Source organism: Leishmania major, chromosome 29, assembly GCF_000002725.2.
Source record: "Leishmania major strain Friedlin complete genome, chromosome 29".
Lineage (NCBI taxonomy): Eukaryota > Euglenozoa > Kinetoplastea > Trypanosomatida > Trypanosomatidae > Leishmania > Leishmania major.
The window spans coordinates 724,252-749,694 of record NC_007270.2 but is presented as its reverse complement, the minus strand read 5'-3'; the positions used below and the strand labels follow the sequence as shown (position 1 = coordinate 749,694).

The 25,443-nt window shown below is 59.7% G+C and overlaps 7 protein-coding genes across 7 annotated transcripts; all 7 read left to right on the top strand.

Moving 5' to 3' along the window:
* Positions 1–844: 844 nt before the first annotated feature.
* LMJF_29_1620 (conserved hypothetical protein) lies at positions 845–7,276 on the top strand (the record flags this gene model as incomplete). The annotated part of the gene is made up of 1 exon (XM_003722197.1): positions 845–7,276. The coding sequence occupies one exon, from the start codon at positions 845–847 to the stop codon at positions 7,274–7,276; it is 6,432 nt and encodes a 2,143-aa protein (XP_003722245.1).
* A 2,634-nt stretch (positions 7,277–9,910) lies between these two features.
* LMJF_29_1610 (conserved hypothetical protein) lies at positions 9,911–10,969 on the top strand (the record flags this gene model as incomplete). Its single annotated transcript, XM_003722196.1, has 1 exon — positions 9,911–10,969. The coding sequence occupies one exon, from the start codon at positions 9,911–9,913 to the stop codon at positions 10,967–10,969; it is 1,059 nt and encodes a 352-aa protein (XP_003722244.1).
* An 816-nt stretch (positions 10,970–11,785) lies between these two features.
* LMJF_29_1605 (hypothetical protein) lies at positions 11,786–12,022 on the top strand (the record flags this gene model as incomplete). Its single annotated transcript, XM_003722195.1, has 1 exon — positions 11,786–12,022. The coding sequence occupies one exon, from the start codon at positions 11,786–11,788 to the stop codon at positions 12,020–12,022; it is 237 nt and encodes a 78-aa protein (XP_003722243.1).
* Positions 12,023–12,491: 469 nt separating this feature from the next.
* Positions 12,492–14,534, top strand: LMJF_29_1600 (conserved hypothetical protein; the record flags this gene model as incomplete). Its single annotated transcript, XM_003722194.1, has 1 exon — positions 12,492–14,534. The coding sequence occupies one exon, from the start codon at positions 12,492–12,494 to the stop codon at positions 14,532–14,534; it is 2,043 nt and encodes a 680-aa protein (XP_003722242.1).
* A 3,932-nt stretch (positions 14,535–18,466) lies between these two features.
* LMJF_29_1590 (hypothetical protein) lies at positions 18,467–21,400 on the top strand (the record flags this gene model as incomplete). The annotated part of the gene is made up of 1 exon (XM_003722193.1): positions 18,467–21,400. The coding sequence occupies one exon, from the start codon at positions 18,467–18,469 to the stop codon at positions 21,398–21,400; it is 2,934 nt and encodes a 977-aa protein (XP_003722241.1).
* Positions 21,401–22,451: 1,051 nt separating this feature from the next.
* LMJF_29_1585 (conserved hypothetical protein) lies at positions 22,452–22,823 on the top strand (the record flags this gene model as incomplete). The annotated part of the gene is made up of 1 exon (XM_003722192.1): positions 22,452–22,823. The coding sequence occupies one exon, from the start codon at positions 22,452–22,454 to the stop codon at positions 22,821–22,823; it is 372 nt and encodes a 123-aa protein (XP_003722240.1).
* Positions 22,824–23,434: 611 nt separating this feature from the next.
* Positions 23,435–24,619, top strand: LMJF_29_1580 (conserved hypothetical protein; the record flags this gene model as incomplete). The annotated part of the gene is made up of 1 exon (XM_003722191.1): positions 23,435–24,619. The coding sequence occupies one exon, from the start codon at positions 23,435–23,437 to the stop codon at positions 24,617–24,619; it is 1,185 nt and encodes a 394-aa protein (XP_003722239.1).
* Between the last annotated feature and the right edge of the window lie 824 nt (positions 24,620–25,443).

Below are 25,443 nucleotides of genomic sequence, written 5' to 3'. Positions count from 1 at the left end.
ATATAAGAGCACCCCTACGCATTCGCCTCTCTACTTTCTCTCAGACATACATATATATATAAAGGACAGGATAACAGGGAAGAGCACAGCAAAAGGAATCATGAAACTTCTTCCTCGTGCGTTGAATTAGCATGCCCTGTGATGAGACGTTCACATGTGCGGCGCCGATGGCGGGGGCAGAAGGGGCGGAGGTCGTCTCTATCTCGGTGTGTGTGTGTGTCAAGAGTCGGTCAGCTTGTCGCCCCGCAGCCTCCATCGCTTATGCGCATGCGCTTGGCACTGTTTCCCACTCTGTATTCCTATATTTCTTCCATCCGCTTTCTGCTACGCCTCCTTGCGCCCCCGCCCTTGCACTTTTGCCTGCTCCCACACATGTGGCCGCTCCTCCACGCTCCGTCATCACCTCCCGCCCTCCACGCACCCTACCGGCACCTCCAGATAGGCGCTATGGTATTTTTATCGTTGCTATGCGTCTTGCTCCTTCCTTTTTTTCAGCGTTGTGCTCTCTGAGTGTGTGCTTGTCTCACAGTGGGCGCCTTCTGTGCCAGCATTCTCCCCCCTCCCCCCGGGCGCGACCGGCCGGATTCGCGAGCGGCAGCTGGTTTGCCTGTTGAGTGCTATGCCGCTTCGCTTGTGTGCATTGGTGAGGGGAAAGCAAGCCCATGTCACCGCACCCTGTGCTGCACCTCGCGGGGGCTCTGCGTCAGCGCCGCCGGAAAGCCGTACACCTCCGCTGCGAAACGGCAGTGTCATGGCGTACAGGTCTGTCGCTCCCTCCTCGCAGCTTCGTGCCTTAGCTCTTCCGGCAACGGTGCTGCGTTTGCCAACGGTGGCACACACGGTCATGCGCGTGCAGCGTCGCTTTCAGTCGTCATTTTCATCGAAGCACTCCCCACATGCCGACTCCGCGGCTGCTGTGCGAGACGAGGACAGCACCGACGATTGGTCCAGTATTGAGGTTGAGGTGTTGATGCCGGAGCCGGAGGTGGCTGCCTGTGGAAACACCGCGGCAGCATCCACGGCCGACGCTGCAGCGGCCTCCGGTCGCTCTTCATTTGCCTCTCCAACGGACAGTAGCAGAGCGTCCGCATCGGTGGAGACGATTGACGCCATCGATTCGTACGCCAAGGCGAAGGTGGGCAATTTTGTGCGGCGCTGGTTGCAGCCATCGGCGTCTGGTGGCGGCGACGCCGCTCCCACATCTTCTACTGTGGGCTTGGAGGTGCGGCAGGTGCAGGGATGCGGCAAGGTGACGCAGCACCACGCTCGCTGGCGGCTGCCACTGCCGGTGGAGTTCGGCGAGCGCTACGGAGAGGGGTTTGCACCGACGCCCAAGGAGGCCGAGGCAGTGGCTGCCATGCATGCCGAGCGTGTCATCGACGCACTGGGCTTTCAGCTGTTTCAACTTTCGTCAAAGCAGCGCAAGCACGCAGAGGCAGCGAGGGCAGCAGGTCGGTGGGCCCCGATGCCCACGGCCACCACCACCGCCACCGCGTCTTCGAGTGGTGCGCCCATCACGACTGCGGAGGTGGTGCCGCCACCTGACACACCGTCGCCGCCGCCGCTGCAGCTCTTGGGATTGTCCGCTCAGCAGCGGCAGGAGAAGGAGCTACGAATCGACCGCGTCCAGTTCGCCCCGGTGCAGCGCGGCGGCTTCACCCCTCTCGCCCTCACATTAGCATCTCCTCACTACTTCGACTCAAGCAGCCATAGCCGCATCGAGCGCTTCTTTCGGGTTCATCGAACTTCATTCAGGGCAAACCTGCGCCTCGTGTTGCTGAAGAGCGGCGGCCACGGTACCACCAAAGACGACGACGTCGGCGAAGGTGTGGACGTGCGCCAGCACGCGAGCACGCCGGGAGGCCTCTTCCTCGCTCAGCTCATGCTTCCCTTGCCTGCACGTTTCGGCAAGCGCATCGCCATGGGAAAGGCACCTACTCGCAAAGAGGCAGTGTTGCTTGCCTGCATGCATGCGGAGCTCATCATCGACGCCGTCGGCTTCGCCCTTTACCCTGAAAACTGTGAAAAGCAGGCCGCCCACGCCGCGGAGTGCGCGAAGATGCGTCGCTGGTGCCCGCAACCGGGAGACTGTGCATACCGGTATACCGCTCCTTCCCCGCCACCGATGGAACTTGTGGAGGAGCTTTCTCCGTCAAGGGTTGCAGCAGCAACAGTGGTGGCCTCCGAGGCGGATAGCGCCGTTGCCGGGGCCCTACTCCACATGGGTGCGGTAAACAAGACGGCCCACGCTTGCGGAGACGGAGGGAGCTCCGGCGTCTCTCCTTCACCGAGGCTGCTTGCAGACGTTCAGGTCGGCAGCGCGCTGTCCTATGTGGAGTCGATGTTTCTACAGCATCAGCAAGCCGTGTTGGCGGTGCGCTATTTCATAGACGAGCCGTCGCTGCGCGACTTTGAGCCAGCGCGGCTACTGCTGGAGCGCTATGTGAAGCAGTTCGTCTCGCGGCCCGCCGCGCACGCCGAGACCACCACCTGTTCATCAGCCGCCTCCCCAACCGACTCTTCATTGACGGAGCTCATGCTTGTGGAAGAACTGGGCCAGCGTGACCGACGTGTCTTTCGGGCCACCATCACGGTGCCGCTGTCCGATCCGAGGAGCGAACAACCAGCCCCAACGGCAGCAGCAGCAGTAGGGCCGGCTGCGGCGCAGGCTGTCGATGCCCGCTCGCCGCTTCCGTACACGCAGTCGTTTGTTGCGATTGGTGTGTCTTACACGAATCACCTTGCTGAGCTGGCTGCTGCCATGCACGCGCTGCGCACATTGGGGGCACTGAATCGCCTCTGCTTGGTGAGCGACAACGCTGCCGTGGCGCAGGCGCTGGAGTCATTCGCTATGCGGGCACAGATCCCTCTCCACGACGCGACACAGCCCCTGCTGCACCCGTCGCAGCTCCCGCCAGAGTCCCTCCCAGCACCGGTGAGGGTCATGGAGGGCTTTGTGGGCCGTATTGCGGCCTCAGGGCTGAACCTCAGACATCGTAATCACTTGCCCAAGGACACGGATTCGGATAAGGTGAGGGACCGCTTTGCAGCCCGCGTCCCGCTGCTGTCGGAAGAAGCGGGAACGGCCGTGAACACGCTGAACCGCGACGATGACCTTTTGCGGGAGCTACGCGCACGTCAAGAGCGACTGCCCCGCATGCACTGGGACACATCGCCAGACGCTGATGGCCGCATCATTGTGTCTCCCGATCAGGATGCCACGATGAGCCGGATGTACAATCACACGCTCTCGTCCGTGCGCCAGCCTGACGTGAGGGCGACGATTCGCTTACGTGACTACCTGGAGCGCCATGGCAAGTCGCCCGAGATGGCGCTGTCTGTTGTGCGCGTGTGCGGCAAGCAGGAACGCGCAGAGGAGCGCGGGCTGTATGTAGCAAAGGTGGTGCTGCCCGTCACGCTGCGCCACCAGCCCAAAGCAAAGCGGTGGCCGCCTTCGGCCGCCAATAGTCAGACGAGCGCGCTGTCGTCAAGCGCCCCACCGTCGTCCGAGTCGCAGCAGCCGAGGCAATCGCAGCTGCCAGAGTACGTAGCGCAAGGAGAGGGCCCCACCCGCGACGATGCAGTTCTACTGTGCGCAGCGCACGCGGAGGCCCTGCTTGATGCAGCAGGCCAGCCGTTCTACGACCATTCGCTCCTGCAGCGAAAGCACGCCGACACGGCGCGAGCGCTCGGGCGCTGGGCACCACTGGTGCGCGGTGCAGCCTTGCCTCCAGAGCCACTCCGTCGCACGCCGCCGCCGCTGCGCAAGGTTACGCGCGAAAGTGGAGTGTGGGCTCGCGTGCAGGAACAGCGACGCGCCTCGGCATGCGAGGCCGTGACGAGCGAGCCCGCTGAACATGCAACTGGCGTGCTGTCGCCGGCCTCGTCCACGCGCAGTCGACATGCAGGAACGACGGCGCTTGCCAGCGCTGCTGTTGTGGACGATGAAGCGCTGTGTGATATTGCCGGTCTCCGATTTGTCTACCACACGGACATTACTCAAAGTGCGCTTCGCCAGGTGGCGGAGTACTTTTCGAAGAACGGTTCCGACATTCATCGGATGGTGCGCCAGTACGTGGTGCGGCATCCGGAACTCGGGGTGATACATCGGGCCATTGTGGAGATGCCGTTGCCAGCGTCATACGGTAAGCGGTACGCCGTCGGCTGTGCGTCTACGAAACGCCATGCACTTTTTCTCTGCTGCAGCCACGCCTTGCTCATTTTGGACGCCCTGCACCTTCCCGTATTCACGGAGTATGGCCGACAGCGAAGGTACGCGCGGGCGGCGGCTGTGAGGGGCCGCGATGCACCCCTGTCCGGCAAAGCCTGCGGAAAGAGTGACACGCCGTCTCCGCCAGGGCTCTACTATCTCACCACATGCGCCGCTGCCAGAGAAAAGCCTCCAGACATACCAAAGCTGCCCTCTCTCAGAGACCGCAAGAGCCTACCCCTGTGGGGCACCTTTGTGAATCACTGTGCGTCGTACGTGACGCGCAGGCGTGAGACGCGGGTGACAGAGGCAGTCAGCTCAGTAGGAGGTCCAAGGGTGCCTCGCTCAAACGTCGTTGCCGAGGACGCGACGTCGGATATAGCCGCTAGCACGCTGAGCGACAAGTTCGCGCGGCGCCAACTAGTAGACTTGTGCCGCCTCGCTGGTCTGCCTGACCCCACAGACGACGTGCCGTCGAAGTCTGTGGCGCTCTCTTCAAACGAACGGCGCTTCTTTACTTCCAAGGAGCTTGCCGGGACACCGTACACGATGCGCGGTGTCAGCGATGCCTCTCCGGCGGAGAGTCGCCACCGCGCCTTTGGGCAGGGCATCCAGCTCCTCCTCCTTGTCGTGCATCGCAACAGCGTCAGTGCGCCGACGCCGCGCCGCAGCTGGTGGGACGGGCAGCAGCGTACCTTGTGCATCCACGATCGCGTGAAGAATCAAATGACGCCGCACGGCTGTCTGTGGGTGCTGCGGCTGTGGGCCGCCATGCACTACCCGCCCCTGCATGTTCGCATAATGTTGCGAAAGGTGGGGTTGCCGACAGAAGAGCGGGGCAAAGTGGTCGCGTGCGCACACGACTCAGATGGAGTGACGAACCCAGAGCTGACGCCGACTCTGTCCGCTCCCGGCACGCCTTGCCCCCCTACTGACTATCAGGGTGTAGCGTCCATTGTCGTGTCCCGTGACGGCGTTGAAAAAGTGCTGTATTATGCTGCCTGTGAGACTGCCGGTCCCGCCGCCACCACCGCCGCTGATTCTGTCCACAAAGCGCTTCGGCAGCTGCTCAGCGATGTCCAGCGCATGCCGACGATGCAGACACTCTGCCGCTTTCTGTCGCAGCAACCACAGCTGCACATCCCGTCTATTCGCGTGCTGGCCGATGCCGAGGATGTCGTGCATCGATTGCATGCTCTGGTGTGCGACTCTCACAGCAGTGAGCGCATCGTGCGGTCTGCCGAGCCGCTTCAGGTAGGGCATCTGGCGGTCCTGTTGACGCTCCCCCAGCATGATCAGCGACCGACCGCTTCGTTTTACACAACATGGCCTGTAAAGCTGCTGCTGAAGTGGGTTGGTGCCGTCAACAACAGTGCCCAAGGATGGACTGCATCGAGGGACGGTGAGGCGGACTGCGGTCGAGCTCAGCGCGGATGCCTTCCCTCGACGCTAGAGTCCACCTTTGTGAGCTACGGTCTCGCCCGCGCCGCGCCGTCCGCGAAGTCGGCATTGCCGACACGCGCTACAAGCTTGCGCCTTCCTTCTCCAGTGGTGCCCACGCCGCTCGCCGGCGCACTAGCGCTTCTGTGCCGGTGTCTTCCTCCACTCCCTGACGTGTTGATCGCTGAGGGGGACGGAAAGAACACGGCGGCAGTGCAGGGGGCTGCAAACACGGCGAGGTTGGCAGAGCGAGACCGTGAGCTGCCGCTGCAGCTGGCTCACCTGATCCTTATGGGGCTGCTGTTAGGATGTGCCCCGTGGGCAGTGCGCGCAGCGGCGATTGTGGCGTGTGCGGAGCACACATTGGAGTGGTATGACGAGCAGCAGGGGCTGTCTGCCGCTGCCGGTGGCAACGACGCAACCGCAAAGACGCCGCCGCTGCCAGCCCCGCGCTTGGCGCCATACGTCAGCGTGGACGTGACAGAGGCGGTCTTGACTTCGCTGGACGCGACAGCTCCCCCTTTGCCCGAGACGGTGCTCCGCTACGCGTCGGAGGTGGTGCGGCGGCTGGAGGCCCTGTGGGCGGAGGCCTCCTCCTCGGCAGCTGCGGGGAAGGCGCCGCCTCTGCCGTGGCTGCCGCCGCCTGAGGCGTGGGGCACGTGTCTAGGCAAAGCAGACGCGAGTAAGCCATCCCCTTCACCAGCAGCCGGTGTCCTCACACTGACCGAGCGTCGCATTTTGCGCCCACTGCTGCAATGCGCAGTTGCCACGTCGGCCGCCCTTCACGCGGTGTGGGTGCGTGCTACCCGCATGGAGAGGGGAGGCGGCGCTGACGAGGTTTGCGGCGACGGTGCCGGCTGGTGTTTGGACGAGACGGATGCGGAGGAGCAGCGTCTCGTCTTCCAGCACAGACATGCGGCCCACTACGCTGCCGTGCGCGTAAGCAATCGCGACCTCACACAGGCCGAAGCGCTCGAATCGGCCAATGACATCTCCGCGATGGCGACATGCTTTGCTACCTTCGGCTGTGCTGTGTACCCCACCGAGCCGCTGGTGGCTTCAACACTGGAGCAGGAACAGGCGTCTGCGTTGTTTCGTCTCTCGCGCGCCGAAGGCGACTCCGAGGACGAGGCACAGGCGAACGATGACGACGCGGACGACGCCGCAGATGCTTCAAATGACGACGAGGGAAGCAAGGGGGAGGAGGATGAAAAGTTGAACGGCCTCGACGACGACGTGGACGTTGGCCAGTTTGCGCGCGTCTTCGGGACGTGCGTCTCGCCGCTCGCCGCAACGTTGGTAGCGGCGGCACCGACAAGGTCTGCATCGCTGCAGTCGCACTGCTCCATACACCCTAAGCCCGATGACGTGGCTGCTGGCGGCGCACTTCGTGCGGTTGGCGAAAACTTGCCCGTGCTGATGACGGCGTTTCAAGAAACGGTGCCGCTGCTCGTGCACCGCCGTAGCTCTGTGCCGCTGTTGTCAAGCCTTTCTGCGCACCTGCGTTCACGCGTTGAGACAACGACCCCGTTCTCGCCGGAGGAACGGCGGGCCATCTCGCAGCTCTTTACCATGACTGTGCGCAGTGCGGCTGATGAAGAGGGCCGCGGTGATGAGACGGCGTAGTGGCAGCGAGAGGGGCGGCGGGGGGGGGGTGATCCGCTGAGGGGCACGTGCAAAGGGAACAGTGAAGAGTACCCTCGTCGTCGTCTCCCTCCTTCGCCGTGTACGAATCCGGATGCTTCTTCTTTTCAGTAGCAGACACGCAGGCGTGCGCGCGCCACCGCTGCTGCTGCCCCCCCCCCACACACACACACAATAGCTTTGATCAAAAGGGAAGAAACAACGACACTCGATGCATGAGCGACGCAAAGGAGAAACGGCAGCAACGGGGCAGACAATTCGCAAAAAAAAAAAAGAAAGCAATACGCTGGACACACGTGCGCGTGCGTACGTGCACAACGCGTTCACCTCTTCCATGCGTTTGACTGCACCCCCTCGCCCTTCCCGCTGCAGCGATGGCGTAGATGACTCGAGACTTCGAGCAAAGGCCCCCCACCTCCACCTCACTCGACCTTCGCTCCCAAATCCGGCTCTTTCATTTTCTCTCGTGTGTGTGCCGTCGGCAGTGGGCACACCGCGGCGCCCACGCGCCGATTTCTTCTTTTTGTTGTCGTGTGTGGCACTGAGCCTCTCGGACTACCCGACGTGCCCGTGGTGCGGGTGGCGCGAGGGCCCCAGTCATGTGCGCCTACATTCATGTTAACGAGGGGAGTATCATGACAGGACATGCGCGCGCCCACACACACACACAAACGCCGAGCCCTCTTCCTACCCTCTCTTTCCTCCTTCCGACCTGCGCGTGTCTTTCTTCTCAGAGCCGGTCGGGGCACGGGTGGCCCACCTCTTCGCTCCCCCTACTCGTTTGAGCATCCAAGAAGCCCTCTCTGAGTAAGCGGCAGGACCCCTCTATCATGTTTGCAACACCGTCCCCTGCGCCTCCCTCTAGCGCCCCCCGCCGCTACTAACGTGACGGAGTCTGCTCGTGACACTTTTCCTACGGCCGGTGTGCTCCCTCCAGGCGCTCATCTTCCCGAATTCTCTTCCTGCAACGGTACCGCGTACCGACTGCACTACGCGTTTGTCGAGGCACATCTCATCTCAGCGGCAGAGGCGCAGGACCGGTGCAGCCATATCGTCTTCTCCCACGCGTGGATCTGGCTGGATGGTACTTCCACCTCCTGCACGGTGTGGAGGCGCCGGCTTGCTCACAGCTGCAGCACAGCATCCTCGACATGCTAGCGACAAGATGCCAGGCTCTTTGCCAAAGCTGGTTTTATAGGTCACAGGTGTATCCGACGTGCGCAGGAGTACGATGCGTTTGTGGCGGAAGTACTAGCGCCTCTGGCGGTGAACTTCTTGTATCGGACCAGGTCCAGCGTCATTCTGGGTGCGGTGCGCCGGCGCACTTTGCGCAGCAGTTGTAGTGTCGCTTGCGGCAGCCGCGTCGGCCGCGGCCGACCTCGCCAACCTCTCCGTCAGGAACTTGGGGCATGCCTTTGCAGAGGGGCGCGAGACGGGGCCACAGCCTCGGCTGTGGGAACGTGCCAGCTGCGATAGGTGCTACAGGTCTGCACTGCAGTGCGGGTCTGCTGCATCTGTGCGAGTGGTGAAAATGTCGGTTGCGGCGTTGATGCAGTACACCGCGCATTCTCTGCGGTGCTACTGGGCTGTGTGGTTCCCGGTGCTGGCCCACGTCGCGGATCAGCTGGGGCCGCTGCTCAGTGAAGCCGACTTTACCGAGACGATGCCCTTTCACATCGACTGCCCTTCTCTGCACGGCAGCGCGTTGCTGTGCATGACCAGAGCGCTGTCTTCGTGGTGACGCGGCGCCGACTCTCTTGCCGCGAGTCTTGGCGCCTTTTTCCGTGTACGTGGCGTGACCGTTGCCGTTACTGGGTTCTCTCTTCGCTGCTACCAGCTGCTCGCCGTCACCTTGCGAATGAACACCTCCCTCCTCCCCCCCCCCCCAAAGCACACGAAAGAAAAAACAAGATGCCAAACAAAGGCGAAACAGGGAGGTGATGGTTGCGCTGCCTCACTCCACCGTCGCCATGCCCCGCTCCTCCACTACTTTCAATGGTGGCTTGCCTCTCTGCAGACATTTCGCGCACTGCGTTGGTAGGCCGTTTTTTTTTTCATCGGCTCGGTTTGTGTCTGCCTCGCTCTTATTCGTGGAGGACTGACGCCGCGCCTCTGCGTACCTCCGACTTTCTGTGGATGCCTCTTTTACTCTGCCCCTCATGACGTTCTCTGCTGTCGTGCCCATCTCACACCGCTGCCTCCTTTTGTGTTGTCTGTGATGGCTCTCTGCTTCTCCGCCTCTCGCTTGCGTCTGCATCCTGCCGCCTCTCCCTCGACACGCTGGTGCGCCGTTACTCTGCAGACACACACATACACACACACACACACACACAGGCATACACGTTCACATACACTTACGTGTGCGCTGTCGCAAGGGGCGACACTGCGTGCTCGCACATACAGACAAGCGCCTCTTTGCGTCCCTCTTCCCTGCCCTCTTCCTCTTTCGCCTACATAGCCCTCTCGTCGTTTGAACTACTAGCGATCCTTGTCTTGTTGATCCCTGCGCGGCGCTAATCTGCACCATCTCTTGCGATCACTTTGCACATCCGCACACGCACACTCGTACCCAGAGAGTCTTGCGCACCCTGTACAGGCCGCTGGGGCGCCCAAACAATGGCGATTGGGCTTGGCCGCACTATCAGCAGTCCTGTCTTCCTCTTTTTCCAAGTGCTTCATGGCGTGAGCTTGTTCTTCGTCATGCTTGGTGTGACGCGGGTGCTGCTCGGGATGGCGGAGCTGTCGATGAGCACTACCGCCGTCGAAGATAGGACGACGCCGCAAGGACTTCACCGACCTGACGGACTCGGTGAAATCGCATACCAGCATACGAACATGCTTGACTTGTTCATGGATGACACTCTCTCTTCTACAACAACAACGCTCGCGCCAGCACCACCGGCGGCGCCGCTATCTTTTTTCGAGAAGCTTAGCTACTGCTTTCACGTGCCTCTCGCCTCCTTGTTCGTGAGCACGGTCGACGTGCGTGCTGGAACAACTGTGGAGGTGCAGGACTTGAGACCTCGCGACGCCGTTGCCGCAGATGGTGTAGTGAAGAAGGATGTTCGCCTCTCTGTCGCCGACGCGCCGGCTGCCGGACAGCCGCGCGAGGGCAGTGAGTGCCGCTTTTATCTACAGCACATGTTTGCGGCGTTACTGTGCTCCTACCCCCTAGCAACGCTCCTGCAACGTCGCAAGCTCGTGCTCGACTTTGTGGTAACCATCTATCTAGCGTACTGGCTGCTGGCGGACATCGTTCTCCGCCGTTTGCTCGGCGGCGGCCTACATTGGTGGGCGGCATGTGCTCTGGGGATGACTGTCATGTACGGTGCCACCTACGTCATATGCCAGCGGAAAGAGCTGCAAGAGATTCGCTTTTCTGGCGGCGGCACGGCCGGCTCCGGCGCAGGCGTACCCGCGACCACGACAATGTGGCTGAAGGATTGCCGTGGCGAGGATGATATCGTCGGCGAGGAGATGCGTGTCATCAGTCGCGAAACGCAGCGGCACAACGGCAGCGGCGGTGCTGACGCTCATGGCAGCAGTAAACCTCACGACGCTGCCGGCCGCTCTCGGGTCCCTGCGTCCACGCAGAGCTCAAACGGGGCCAAGGCCGTTGCCGTCGATGTGAGCCGCGCGTCAGAAGAGGCAACGTATAAGCACAAGATGGTGTAGCAGCGTGCGCCCGTCTTCTTGCTGAGCCGTGTTGCGTTTGCACTGTCGCCTCTACGCCGGTGCGTGTGCTGTCAACGGTGTACTGCGGCTCCTCATTGGTTCTCTCATCTTCAACCCTGTACGTCGTTGTGGAGGTGCTTCCTCTTAGATGCTGCGAGGGATACGCCCATCTCCTGCTCTTGACGGGGCTGGGCTGTTCGAATGCGTGCTCCTCGTTCTTGTTTATGTCCGCAGCTTCCTCTCTTTTTTTTTTGCCTCTGTGTGTGTGTGTGTGTGTGTGCGTGTGCCCCTCGCCGTCATCATGCGTGCGCCGTGCGTGCTGAACTGACAACTGACGAAGCATCGCCTCCCCCCCTGTCGAGGAGGAGTCGGTGCGTGGGCGACTTGTTCCGTGGATCCCAACGGCTGTGCGGGTGTGAGCCGTGCGTGCGAACGTATTGTAGCGAGGAGAGCTATGGCTTTACGCAGCCCCGCTGGTAAGCGACACTCGCGAGGCTGCCCCATTTCCCCACGCACCTGTGCCCCTCGTTATCTCTCGTAGTACGCCTTCATGCACAAGCACGCATGCAGACACCCGGTGTGAGACTGTCCTGTGCCTGTCGTGCCTCATGGCGTCATACCCACGCCCACCACTTTTTCCGTTTCGCCCCCGCCAAATCCTCTTCCCCGATCGCGAACGCGCACCCACACGCACATGCGCGCACGCTACGCTCAGTACTGCCTTCGCACTGCCCACTGCATCACGGCCCCTAACGATTCCCCACCGCCACCGCACAGACGCACAGACGCGCACACCGCCTGTGTTTGTGGGGTTGCATGCGACTGCGCCACGCGTGTGTGACTTTAACCATTGCTTTCTTCGTCTTGTTTTTGCCGCTCCTTTTTGGCGGGCGCACATCTTCGCTTCGTTGCCCCGCGCCAACTCCCCAACCGTCTTTGGTGCATGTTTGTGTATGTGTGTTTTTGTGCGTTGCTGCGGTGTGTGTTGCTCCCGCCTTTCGCACAGCTATCGCTGGCCTCCCCTTCCACGACGCGCTCTCTCTCACAGCGTAGGTGTGTGTGCCTCCGGCGCCGCTGCAGGCTTTCGCATCCTTGCTAAGCGTTTTGAGAGAGCGCCCCCACTGGCACATAGGTGCACGTGCGTGTCACTCGTTGAGTGGTGAGAAGGAATACGACACGTCGAAGACATCCATCAAGTGCGAGAGAGAGAGAGAGAGACGAACGCACGCGAAAGACCACTGCCGCCATCGCGAATATCCTCCGCCGCGGCAAGAGTGTGAGAGAGCGCGCGCTCGAGTCATCAGAGAACGGAAGGATACGAAGAGCACCCCACAGTCCACGGAAGGCCTCAGACAGAGGCCCACGAGATAAGGAGCTGCGTAGAAGAAAAAGAAGAGCGAAGGAGGGCGTGCGCATACAGCCTTGTGTAGCGCACGCGTATGCGAGTCACAGCAAGAGCGGAGTAAAAAAGAAAACAAGAGGCACGGCTGAACGTCATCGCTTGTTGCATTGGTCTCTGACAATGTCGGCTTCCACCCAACATGCGCACTCCCACTGCAGCAGCAACGGTGGTGCGAGGCCTCCACTGCTGCTGCTGCTCACCCTGCTGGTGGCGCTACAGCTGCTGGCCGCGGGCGCGACCCCTGCAAGCGCCTTCTATGTGCCGGGCGCCGCAGAGAAATCGTACAAGAAAGGCGAAGCCGTGAAATTCATGGTGAATTCGCTGCGATCCTCGTCGGAGATGTTTCCCATCGACTACTCAAAGATGCCGTTTTGTCAGCCGGCAAGGCAGGAGTTCAAGGAGGAGTCCATTGGCGAGATCATCTGGGGTGACCGCGTGCTCAACTCCCTGTACACCGTCAAGATGAAGGAAGATGGGAAGTGTATGACTCTCCCCGATTGCGACTTCATCGCCAACACCGAGACGATTCGCCGCAAGGAGTCGAAGAACCTCACAAAGATGATCAATAAATGGTACCGTGTGTACATGAACATTGACAACTTGCCCGTCTTCTCCACCAACCCGGAGAGCACACAGATGAGCGAGTGCGCGAAGAAGCTCGGCAAGGACATCAAGATCTACGCACAGCGAGGGTTCCCGCTCGGTCTCCCGGCCAAATGCACGAGTGACAGGGCGGCGCTGCTAAACAATCACCTTGATTTCACGATTCACTACAACCGCGACAGCAAGACGACCAGCACGACGGCGGAAGAGGAAAGGAAGTATATCGTTGTTTTTATCGACGTCAAGGCCAGAAGCATCGCTTGGAGCGACCCCCTAGAGTGCAACAGCGAGATGAAAGTCGCGCCGGAGGTTCTCGCGCCAATGCGCGGCCTCAAGATGAAGGACGTGATGCAGAACAAGACGACGGTGTACTGGACGTACAGCGTCCAGTGGAAGGAGAGCCCGAACGTTAAGTGGGCGACGCGCTGGGACTTCTACCTCACAGCCGCCGCCGCTGCCGCACCCGCTGGCCACATTCTCTTTATCATCCTCTCGCTCATGGTGGTGCTGTTTATTGGCAGTGCGGTGATGGGGGTTCTGCTAAGGGCGCTGCACAAAGACTTTAACCGCTACAACTCCGAAGACCCAGAGGACTTGCAGGAGGAGGTGGGATGGAAGCTGGTTCACGCCGACGTGTTCCGCCCGCCACTTTATGCAAACTGGCTTGCCATCTTCGTCGCCAACGGTGTCCAAATCCTCACGACTGTTGGGGTGGTGCTCATCATAGCGCTCATGGGCTTCCTCTCTCCCTCTCGGCGCGGCGCGCTCCTCACGACACTGCTGCTGACCGCCGTCTTCACGTCGCTCATTAGCGGCTATGTCTGCGGTGTGCTGCTGCAGTACCTCAACTGCCGTGCGTGGAAACACATTTTCATGTGCAGCTTCACACTGCCCGGTGCGATGCTGCTCATCTACATCTTCATCCTCATCATCAACAAGGCGCACGGCGCCACTACTGCCATCCCGTTCATGACGCTGTTGGAGGTGCTGACGCTTTTTGTGGCGGTGAGCCTGCCGCTGACGGTGCTGGGCGGCTCCATAGCCTTCCGCCAACAACCGATCACGAACCCGACGCGGGTCGGTCGTCTCGCTCGCGAGATCCCGACACAAAGCTGGCTCAACAAGCCCATGTTCATCTGCGTCTTCTGGCCCTCTGTTCCGCTTGTCGTCATCGTGATCGAGCTCTACTACATCATGCAAGACCTATGGGAGGGACAGATCTATTACTCCTTCGGCTTCCTCACCGTGACGGCGTGCATTTGGGTTCTCATCTGCGCTCTTGTCACGGTGTCGTGCCTGTACTACGTTCTTTGCTACGAGAATCATCGCTGGTGGTGGATTGCGTACCTCGTACCCGGCGGTGCTGGTGTCCACATGCTCTGCATGTCCCTCATTTTTTTCATGTCTCACATTTCCGTGAGCAGCTTCGCCTCTGCGGTGCTTTTCTTTTTCTACATGGGGATGGTGTCGTACATGTACGGAATGGCGGCTGGTGCCGTCGGCGTGATTGTCTCCATCGCGTTCGTGCGCAGGATCTACGGCAGCATCAAGATTGACTAGAAAGGATGGCCTCACCTCCCAGCGTGTCTGGCGAGAAGGAAAAGGCGAAACGGGGAGGAGGCGAGGTGGTGTCCGGCAGTGATACTTGTTTCCGCTTCCTGTGTGTGTGCTGCGTTGCTCTCACCCGCTCTCTCTCCATCGCTCTCATCCGCTCTTCGGTACTTTGAGTGCTCGACGTCTGTGTGCTTTTCTTTTTCGTTTTCTTCTGCACCTTTTTTTTTGGTGCGTGTAGTGCGTCTGAGTGTTGGGCTTTGTTTGTATGCGTCGCAAGCGTGTAAGTATGCATGTATGTGTGGGGAGGGGGGAAAGAGAGAGGGATGTGACATGTACGTGTGTGCTGTAGAGAACACTCCCTGTCGAACCCTTCTTTTCTTCCATTTGGTGTTCTTTGCGCCTCTTCGCACCTCCCGTATCTGGAGGGGAAAGAGAGAGAGTGGCGAATCAACGACAACGCCCCGTATTGCGCTCTCCGGTGTTTCGCGGGGTTGGGGGAGGGGGTTATGTGGTAGTCCTTCACCTCAGCGGTCGCCCCTTCTTGACTCTCTTTGTGCTGTGTGTCTGTGTGTGTTCTTGCATAAAGCGAAGGGGGACAACACAGGGACGGGCATGCAGACTGGCAAACGCAATTCCGACACCGTTCCTCTTGTCCTCCCTTGCTTTTCGTTTTTCCTTTTTCTTTCTGTGTTCAGGTGCGCGTGTGCATCTGTATACGATTCACACGCGTCTCTGTGTGTGCGTCCTGTCGGGCGCTGTTTTGACCCCAGCTGGTGCGTTGCATTTTGTTGTTCTCCGTATTAGCACTGTGCCCCATTCTTGTTTCGTAGTCTATCTCCCGCCCCCCTGCCCACATCGCTCTTTCACTCCCCCACTACGTGTAGCGTTCGGCTGCATCAGCAGCGAGGACGTTGCGGTAAGGGCACGGCCGCCCGCGCTCTGCATCGGCTCTATTAGACCTCCCCTTCCTCCTTCACAACGAAAGAGAAGATGTGCACCGTTCAAGGGAGTGCAACAGACACTTGACGCGAAGTGCACCAACCAACAGACAGTGCTGCATCCGAAATCAGGGTTCTGACAGAAAACGAAATGGAATGGGAAGAGCTTGCATGAAGATAGCAGTGTGCGGTCTCCCCTCCTTTGCTGCACCCGCTGCCCAGTGTTTGAACCTGTGGCGTACGCAGAGTGTGTTGGTAGTGTTGGTGCAGGCACCAGAGGGAGGCGGAGGGAGAGCGCTGCAGGCGAGACGATGTACGGCGATGGAGCACGCAGTTGAACAGAGAGAACAGGAAAAATCGAAAAAAAAAAAGAAAGACGACGCTCAGCAGGACGGTTAGTGTGCGAGGGGCAGGCAAAGGGTGATACGGAGGGTACCGGTGATGGCGAGGGTGATGGAGGGGAGTGGTGGTGGCTTGACCTCTCTCGAGGACCCTCGTGAAGTACCACGCCGCGCGTTTCTCCTCTGCAATTTCTCTCACGCGCTTGGTCCTCCTCGCCTTTCCTTGCTCCTTGTTCTCGCTCACCAGAATGGAGGGTGTACGCAGATTCAACACCCGCCCGCTTCTTGTCCACTGGTTCCGCATGAAACAAGGCACAGCCTTTCGCACAAAGCTGTGTATGTGTGTGCGTGTACCTATGCATTGCTGATCGGTTCCGCCTCCACCACCCCTTATTCCCCAGTCCACACGCTCCCTCTTTCGCTTCCCTCTCTACTTTTTTCCCCCGTCTCTTCTACCGTTTCCGCCCACAACCATCATCCCACACAAACCCATTCACAACGTCGCCACACTCATCTCATCTTTGCTCTTCCCCTCCCCCGCTCCCAGGGTGCCTGTGTGTACGCTCGTCTCGCTGGCCTCCCTCCCTCCTCTCCCCCACCGACTTCCAGGTGCGTATATCGATGTATGTGCACACATTTGTGTCAATATTTCGTATTGTCTTCAGACGCTCCCTTCTTCTTTGTTATTGTTGTTTATCTGGTTTCCCTCTCTCGTTGAGCACTTGTCACCATCCGCAGCTTCTCTTGCCCCCACCCCCTCCATCCCTCCTCTTCCTCTTAGCTGATTTTCATTAGTTGGTCGGTCATTACACATAGTGTGCCTGAGTGTGTGTGTGTGTGTGCTGCATCTCTGTGCATCTTGCTACCGCAGACGCGGTGCGTATGAAGGATCGCTGTGGGGGTGGGGCTGAAGAGCGTTCGTTTCGCAGACACACACACACACACACACATACACAAAACTTTCTCTTTGGGCAATCTCTTTGCTGATACTGTCTCTTCTGCTTTTTTCTCCCTTTTCTTTGTGTGTGTGTTGAGCGTGTTGACCACACCAACGTACACACGTACTCTCTCTCTCTCTCTTGTGCAGGCATACATCGCTGTGGTTTGTCCCCTCCATCTCTTCATCTTTTTCACGCCTTCCTCTCTGCTCTTCATTGCCCTTTATCCTTGTGTGTGTGTGTGTGTGTGTGTGTGTCTTCTGTTGGCTTTTACCTCTTGTGTGTGGGCATTTACGTGGCTTCGTACGTCTTGGTCTGCTGCCCGGCTCGTCTTTGCTCCCCATCGATCTCCCCACCCCTACATCCCTTCATCGTCGCTCTTACCAGTGCCTCGCTGTGTAGCACCCTCTCCCACCCGTGCGTTCCTGTCTACCCGTTTGTGTCCTTGTGTGTCCGTCTTATCGAGTTGTCCTACTACCCACCCTCTCCCCATCTCCCTTCGATTTTTCCCGCTCGTTTTCTTTTGTTTTGCCCCTCCTCCTTTCTGGTTGCTGTGCGCGCGTCTGCTCTCTGGTCTTTCTCGACCCCCCCCCACCCACCCACCCATCCCGTTCCGTCCGTTCTCCCCCCTTCCCTGCTCAAGGGCTTCGATTGTTCGCTTGTTTCCACACACCACACCGCCCTTCAGCTTGCACAGCGGCGAGCACACGCAGGGACACTCCACTCGCATAGAAGCATACATTAGCCAAACAGCAGCAAAAAGGAGAGCGCTTGCCTGTTGCATCTGTTTTGTTTGTGTCTGTCAACGGGTTTTTGTCCCCCTCCCCTTCCTTCCCTAACCATTCTTCGTTTTTTCCCCCTTGCGCTGATCTCGTGATCTTGACTGACGTGCCGCTCCCTCTTTCTCTCTCTGTGAGCGTTTTTTGCACGCGCGGCTATCTTCCCTTTTATTTTATGTTCTCGTTCGCCCTTTGCGCGCCCTCTCCTTCTTCCAGTGGTTCACAGGCTCGCCATACCATCCTGTTTGCCCGCCCCTCGACACACACACATGCACACATACGCTGTGCTCGTTTACTCGAATCTCTCCTCCTCCTCCCCTCTTCATTTCGAACTCTTCCCCCTCCACTGCTTGACCCCATCTGTCCCCTGTACCCGCTCTCCTCACCGCCTCACTTTTCTCTTTCCCCTAGACACAGACAACGAGCTCCCCACACACACACACACACGCACACGCTTCCTCTTTTTTCTCTTGTGTTGGGCGGAATTTTCCCTCCTACCTTCCCCCCTCCTCTCCACCCTCCTCGTGCGTCGTCTCTCGTAGAACTGTAGATTGTTCTCGTTGTCGCATCGTGTCGGTTTGCCATTGCTCTTTTCTCTCCTTCCTTTCTCTCTATCACACACACGCACGCACGCACCCCCGATACAAAGCGGCTTTGGCCGTCTGATTCCGTCCTCCCCCCCCCCTCCCCTCTCCCTATCGGTATCACGGACAAGGTGTGCACGTCGGTGTACACGAGGGAGAGAGAGAGAGAGGCGGGTCTTGTGTACAACCAGAACACACACACACAAAAAAATATATATATATATGTATATAAAACGGCATATTATTGTCGGCATTATTATTTTTTTGTTGTTCAAAAGGCGGGTTTTGAGTGTAAGCTGCTTTTTCTCGGATTTTGGCTTCTCATCACTTGTGTATTTGGTGGTTTCGCAGCAGCTGAATGCCGCCGCCGCGCCGCTTGTTGCAGCCGCGGTTCACAGAGCAGACGCCTTCCCTGAAGGCCGCCCCTGAGTTAGCGGCGACTCACGGCGACACACTATCTCTGGTGCCGCCGCCGAGCGCCTCCCTCGTATGGGCGAAGACGCCGCGCGTTGTAGCAGAAGTCGAGTCTCTAAGTCGAGCAGGACAGGCCCACGCACAAGTATCGCCTATCGCCTTGCTCTCTCACAATGACCGACACAACACCCGCTGGACCAGCGCTGGAAGCACGACAGAAACCTTGAAGAGCACCGGGGCTTCCATGCGATGTAGTGTGCCGCGTAGCTCCGCATTAACTGCGGAGAGTGACAGGGAGACATCCGCTCGCGTCATGCCCGCCCGTTCATCTGTCCGAGCCAGATCTGCAGAGCCGTGCCCATGCCCATCCTCCCAGACCTTCGACCGTGCTGCTGCACTCATGTACGCTACTGCTGCATTCGCGGGAGAGAGCGAAGAGGCTCTCCGCGCCCCAGGCCACCTGACTCGAGCGACTCGTCCTGCATCTGCCCGGGCACATTGCAACGCACGTCCGAGCGCCTATGCTCGCCCGCTGCTGAGTGAGGCGAGCGATGCGGTGGTCGCAGGGCGGCAAAGTCGCGCGGTGTGCGGCAGTCCCGCCCGCGACGTTTCCTACACCCACTCCATATCCTCTCCAGTGCTGCACCCCAGTGGCTCTGCATCCTTCGCGGAAGCCGCGCCGCACCCAAGTCGTCCCCGTAACTTCGCCGCGTCTGCTGCCCCTAGCAGGAAAGAGGAGGGAGATAATAAGGGCTGCGCCTCACTGCCGCGGTCGCCCTCCAGCACCGCCGCCGCTGGTCGTGCGACCCGCTACGGCACAGAGGGGCCGGCAGCCGTAGACAAGCCTTGGTTGGCCGTAACTCCAGCCCACGGCATCCTTAAAGAGAGGGGGCGCATGAACAGCACCACACGTATCGTGTCGAGCGCCGTCTCTTCGACCGGGTCCACGTCCTCTTCCCACCGTGCGCACACCCCATCCAGTGTCCCGAAGGCTGTCGTTAGTGACTCAAACGCCCGCTCCTTGTCCGATCCAGAAAGCATCAGCGTGCAGGAGTCCGCAAGGCAGACACGGCACGTGACGTTCGACGAGGATGCGATCGAGCACCTCGACGCCTCCGAGAATCAGGTTGTATGCGGTGACAGTCGACTGGGAAGGCACCCGGAGAAAGTGGTGTGTGGAGCTGCAATGCTGCCGTCCTGCACCATGAGGGACTTTGACATACGTCAACCTTCGACCACCACGGCGGCGTTCACGCGGAAAGAAAACGCCGACAGCTGGGATGCTGACTCGGAGTGGTTCAACGAGGAGTTCGGCGCACAGCTCACGCTGGTCGGTGCCACAGCTGACTCTGCAAAGGCAGCGCCCAGCCCATCTTCGGCAGCGGCAGCGAGCGAATCGCCACCGTTGCCGCCCGCCGTCCTCATCAAGCGCCCTTTTCGAGTGTCGATCCCTTCGTCGTCGGCTTCGTTGTCCTTGTCGGCTACGACCGCAGCAACAGCCCTCACTGCGGTGCGTGGCGCCAGACGCCAACTTGGAATGCCAGGGCGCAAGCGAGGCGAGTATGATTCCGTCGGCAACTGTCAAAGCCTCGGTACACCGCCCTCCTCTTCTCTCTCTCGCACTCCCCGGAGCACGAGCGCCGTCATGAATACGCACCACGCCAGCGTCCCGTCCGGTTCAGCCACCCCAGCAAGCGGCAGGAGCGTGACTGCAGGCGAGGCCAGTAAGCTTACTAGCGACGACGGCCGCGACTCGTCACCAGTGCTGGCGTACGAACGTGCTTCCTTCATTGGATCAACGTGCTCTGGCAACCATAGCGCCGTAGCCTCTTCGCGCCCACGAAATACCGTTGCCCCGGCCCCGCTACTGTCCGTTAGCGACTTGCGGCGCCGTTCCCCGGCAGCGTCAACGCCTTTGGCGACGTCTGCGGCACTTTCAGAGTGTAGCGAAGCAAGTGGGTCCCGTCGCGGGGGCAGTCACGGGCGCCCTTCATCTCCTCGCGTCTCCCTCTCGGACGTCGAGGCTGCGCTGGACAAGGTGGCGGAGAGCGGACGGAGTGCTCGATCGACAAAGCAGGAGTCTTCCCCGGTGTCACCGCGGACGCGGAGAGTGGCGGCCAACCAACACGACGGCGAGTCCCCTACTTTAGGTGCGATGAAGCAGTCGATGGCCGAGCGTCGCTTGCTCCAAGCCGTGATGCCGTTGAATGAACGTCAACGCCCCACCGATCGGGCGGCTGCCTCGTCCGTGGTACCGAGCAGGACAAAGATAAGCGCGTCTCCCGCGGTAATGGTAGAGCTGCCGAGCGGGACCGTTGGCAGCCGCGCAGGCGGCGCCCTCAGCAGCAACTCCGCCTTCACCTCTAGCTCGAATGGGCATGGTGTGCGAGCGCTGCGTGGGACAGCCCCGGCGCTGGGCAACCCCCACGCAAACGTTCTTTTGGCCGAGGTAAGTCAGTTTTCTCGCGCCCGCAGCACTACGACACCGCCAACAGCCACCGCGGCAACTAGCGCCGTGAATGGCGACCGCGGAAGCACCACAGCCCTAAGGGCCAACTCCACCAGCAGTGCGCTCTCGCCCTCTCCCTTCCCCTTTGCTGAGCCAGCGGTGCCAAAGGCTGGAGGGCTTATCTCTCAGGTGTCGAGGAAGGATGACACCGTCACCGCCGCCCCGTCGGCGTTGTCCAGTGAAGCTCGGCGATCGGGCACAATCATATCGGACGTGCATAATCACCAACTGAGCATGCCCGCCTCTCAGCTGGCGCACCCTCGGTTGGACGACAGCGACAAGGACGAGGATGAATCGAAGTCGCACATGCAGGTACCAGTTCCCATTCCGCGAACACCGCCTAGCAAGTCGAGCTGGGCAACGCAGTGACGACAGCAAGTGAAGGAAACGGATACCAAAGCCTCTCCCAAAAGGCGAGAAAATGCGAACACATCTCCGTTTTCTCCCGAGGATGTCAGAGAGCACCCCGCGGCGGTGTCGGTTCTGTGCGTGGTTGCGCGTGTACGTGTAGGCTTTGATATGCAGTTGGCATGGTGAGCCGCATCAACAATCGAGTTGGGTGCTGGTGAAGCACAAAGACGGACGCACATGCAAAAAAAGAAGATAACTGCAGCGAAGCGTGACAGAATTGTGAACTGATGGTCAACGAGAGGAGCAGGAGGGAGCCTCAAGTGAGCTGAGGACACATGCGTGATAGCTTTACACCCCTCGGGGCTTTCACCTTTCCCCCATCATTGGTAGCAGCTGCACTCACGGCTTTGTGGTTGGCCTCGAAGGAAGGGGACGAGGCGATGAAGCAAGGCGCGTGAATGAACGATGCAGATGCAGGGGTGGTGTTGGACGGCCCTTCTCGTTGCTGCGTGGCCTCCCGCGTATGCTTTTAGTATGATTGTTTGAACACGAGTGGTTGTATATCGCGCCGTTCTCTCTCGTAAATACTCCAGCATACATACATACCTTTATGTATATATATATATGTGTGTGTATGTGTGTGTGTGTACATGTGAATGCGTGCATCTTTCATTCTACCTCTACTCCTCCTTTGCTCCGCTCTTCTTAGCCGTCTGCCTGCGGGGTTCACCCTTTCAGCTCGGCTGATTCGAAAAGAGGAGAGGGGCTACCTTGTACCACGCATGCTTGTGTATGAGCTCTTAAACGCACCCGCTCGTCTCCCCCCCCCCGCTCTCTCCCACCACCGCCACATTTTGCCTGCTGCTATCTTGTGAGTAGACCTCGCTGCTCTCACACAATCTCTCCACTGGAGTATCAGAAGTACACCATCCCATCACCCACCTCATTCTCTGCATTTCTTGCCTGCTTGAAACGAAGAGGAGTTCAAGCACATCCCTGCTCTATCCTCTGTTTTCGCCGAGTGCGTGCGTGCGTGTGTGTGTGTGTGTGTGTGAATGCGTGAGGGATCATGCAGGGAGCAAAGGATACACCGACCGCAAACAGTGGTGGCAAGCTCCAGATTCGCACGACTCTCTTGGAGGCTGTGCGCCGTTACAATGAAGATTGTTTAAACACATCAACGGCTGCTGCGGCGGCCGAGGAGCCTCTCGCGACCCCGACGCAGCGCGTAGATAGGTTTCCTGATGCATTGCCACGGATGATTGCCCAGCTCTACCCTAGCCTTACGAACCCCTCCTGGGCAATGGAAGAGTGTGTGCGCCTATGCCCCGCCGCGGAGGTGTGGTGCGGGACTGCGCTGCCCAAGGACGTGTGGGCACCGCCAGGCACGGCGGAGTGCCCGTTTGGCACGGAGCCTATGGACTTCAACGCACATCGATGAAGGAGCCCACTGTGTTCGTGTTGCTCTCCCCGCTGATGCGCTCTCCCATCACTTTCGTGAGCTGACGCGCATTCGACTACCAAACCGTCGAGACAAGGCGAAGGAAAAGGAAAAAACAACAACAAAGATCAGGGCGCACAACAAGGGAGGGATACACCCTCTCACCGCATCAGGGAGCTTGGGGTGGGTGGGTAGGTAGGTAGGAAATGCTGGGCTCCTGTTTTCCTCAATGGCACCGATGTACCCTCATCAATGTTGCTTGCGCTACCCCTTTTTTCTCCGACAAGCGTACGGCTTTCGCTTATGTGTGTGTGTGTGTGATAGAGTAAGGAGCAAAAGAGGAGTGCAGCCGGAGACACGCCATGCTCTCTCTCCCGTCCTCCTCCCTATACCCAGCTTCATTGTGCTGCCCTGCCCCCTCCCTCCCCTATCGCATACCTTGTAAAATCATCTTTCGTCACACACACACACACACCTCGTTTCCGCTGCCACCACGGGCGATTACCCCCTTCCCCCTTCCCGCGTAGCGCTACTACCACCCCCACCACCCCAACAGCGACGAGGACCACTACGACTTGCGCACGCGCCAGTATAGAAACGGTCCCATAGATATGAAGTTCACCGTGACTTGCCTCGTCTCCTCCGTTAACTCGTCCCTCCTGGCAGAGAGCGAGGCAGTGACGAAGGAAATTACGGTGGCCAACCCGAGGGCGACTGTGCAGAACCTGCGCGCCACTGTCGCCATCCAGTTTCGGCTCAAGGTTGTGGCCTTTGAGTTTCGCTTTGATCGCCACGAGGGCGACTCAGCGGCGCCAAGCTCATCTCCGTCTGCGGCATCCGCGGCGGTGGACTTTGATGACGAGAAGAAGCTGCTGACGGAGTGCGGGTTGCGGGAAGGCGATCACTTGACGGTGGTGCCGAAGAATTACAGCTCGCTGAGCGCGGCCGGTGCGGCAGCGGTGGCGGCGAATGAGGCCTCGCCATCCGAGGGCCCCGCAGCGAAGCGTGTACGTATCGAGTCGAGGGGCGAGGTGGACGCCCCCGTCGTCACTGCGAACGAGGATGAGGACGTCGAGGAGGACGAGAGCGAACTAGACGAGGAGGACGACGCGGATGACTCCGAAGAGGACGGCGACGCCACGGGGCAGAACGACTTGTTCGCTGCCTTGCGGGAAGTGGTTCCAGATCTAACGGTGCTGCGGCAGGAGTTCCTGGCCAACCCGCAGGCCGTGATGGAGCGGATCGAGCGGAACCACCCCTCCCTCTTCCAAGTGATTGTGCAAAACCAGGAGACCTTTGTTACGCTCATGAACAATGAGCAGCTCACCAAGGCCGCGCAGAGCATGCTGCACGACGGCACCATATGTGGCGACGAGGATGAGGAGGGCTCGCTGGTGTGGTCCATGGGGGAGGAGGATGAGGAGATGGACGAGGAGACGGCGGAGCAGATGAGTGCGCTGTTTCAGAGCTACATCACCTCCGCGGCCCGCAGCGGCGACAGCGGCGACTTTGACGCGGCCGACCTTGCTGAACTGGAGGCGAGCGGGATGCAGGTGGAGGAGGTGGGCGACGGCGACGGCAACGCCAGCGGCAGCGCACGCATTGGCAAGGCGAAGCGGCAGTCAGACAAGGAATTCATCCTGTCCCGGGTCCCCTCTGAGGAGGATGAGAAAAAGATCCAGGCTCTGACGGAGCTGGGCTTCACCTACGAACAGTGCAAGGTTGCCTTCTACGTGTGCCACCGCAGCATCGACCGTGCATCGAACATGCTCTTTGAAGCCCCACCAGAGATTTGACAGCAAGGAATTCATGTGCGCTAAGGATCGGTGGCCACCCCCTGCCGCTTCAGTGTCTCTATCACAGCCTGGCACCCGATCGCGCGCGTGCGTAACACACATACACGACATCACACAGGCACAGGCACGAGCACAGGCCAAGGCACAGAGAGAGAGAGAGAGAGAGAGATGCGCCTTACCTACCTTATACTGCACCATCAGTGCATTGACGCTTGGCGAGGCCGAGAGAGCTTGCGGTCAGAAACGCGTGCTTCAGGAGACGGAATGGCAGCGCAGCCGCTTGCTCGAGGGGCGTTGTGGAGAGCGATCCTGTGGTTACTCGTTTTTACACGTGCCTGACGGCCAGCTTTTACTTGCCGCCCTACTCCATATGTGTGATGTCTACTACGGCTGTGTCTCTTTCCCTCTGCTCTGAGCACCTACCCCCACCCCTCCCTCGTGCCACTGTGCACATCCACGCCATGCCTGCAGCCATCGCTTGCAACGCGTATTGGCGTGTGTGTGTGTGTGTGTGTGTGTGTGTGTGTATGTGTGTGTGTTTCGGTATGGAGTGTATGAAGGGGAGAGCAATGTGTGGGGGGGGGGTGAGTGAGGAAGAACAAGTGATGGAGGCAGTGGTGCATAATCGCGTGGGCGCCGGTTGCGTACAACTAAGAAGAGTACGCGTGTGTGCTTTTCTCTACACTTAAGCGTGTGCGCCTATGCGCGTCTCTCTGCCTGTGTTTGATTCTATGCTTCGAAGGAGGGGGGGGGAGGGAGCGTTGCGAAGGGCGGTCACGCATCGCTAGGTTTGCCGTTGTTTTCATCACCATCTTCACCTGACC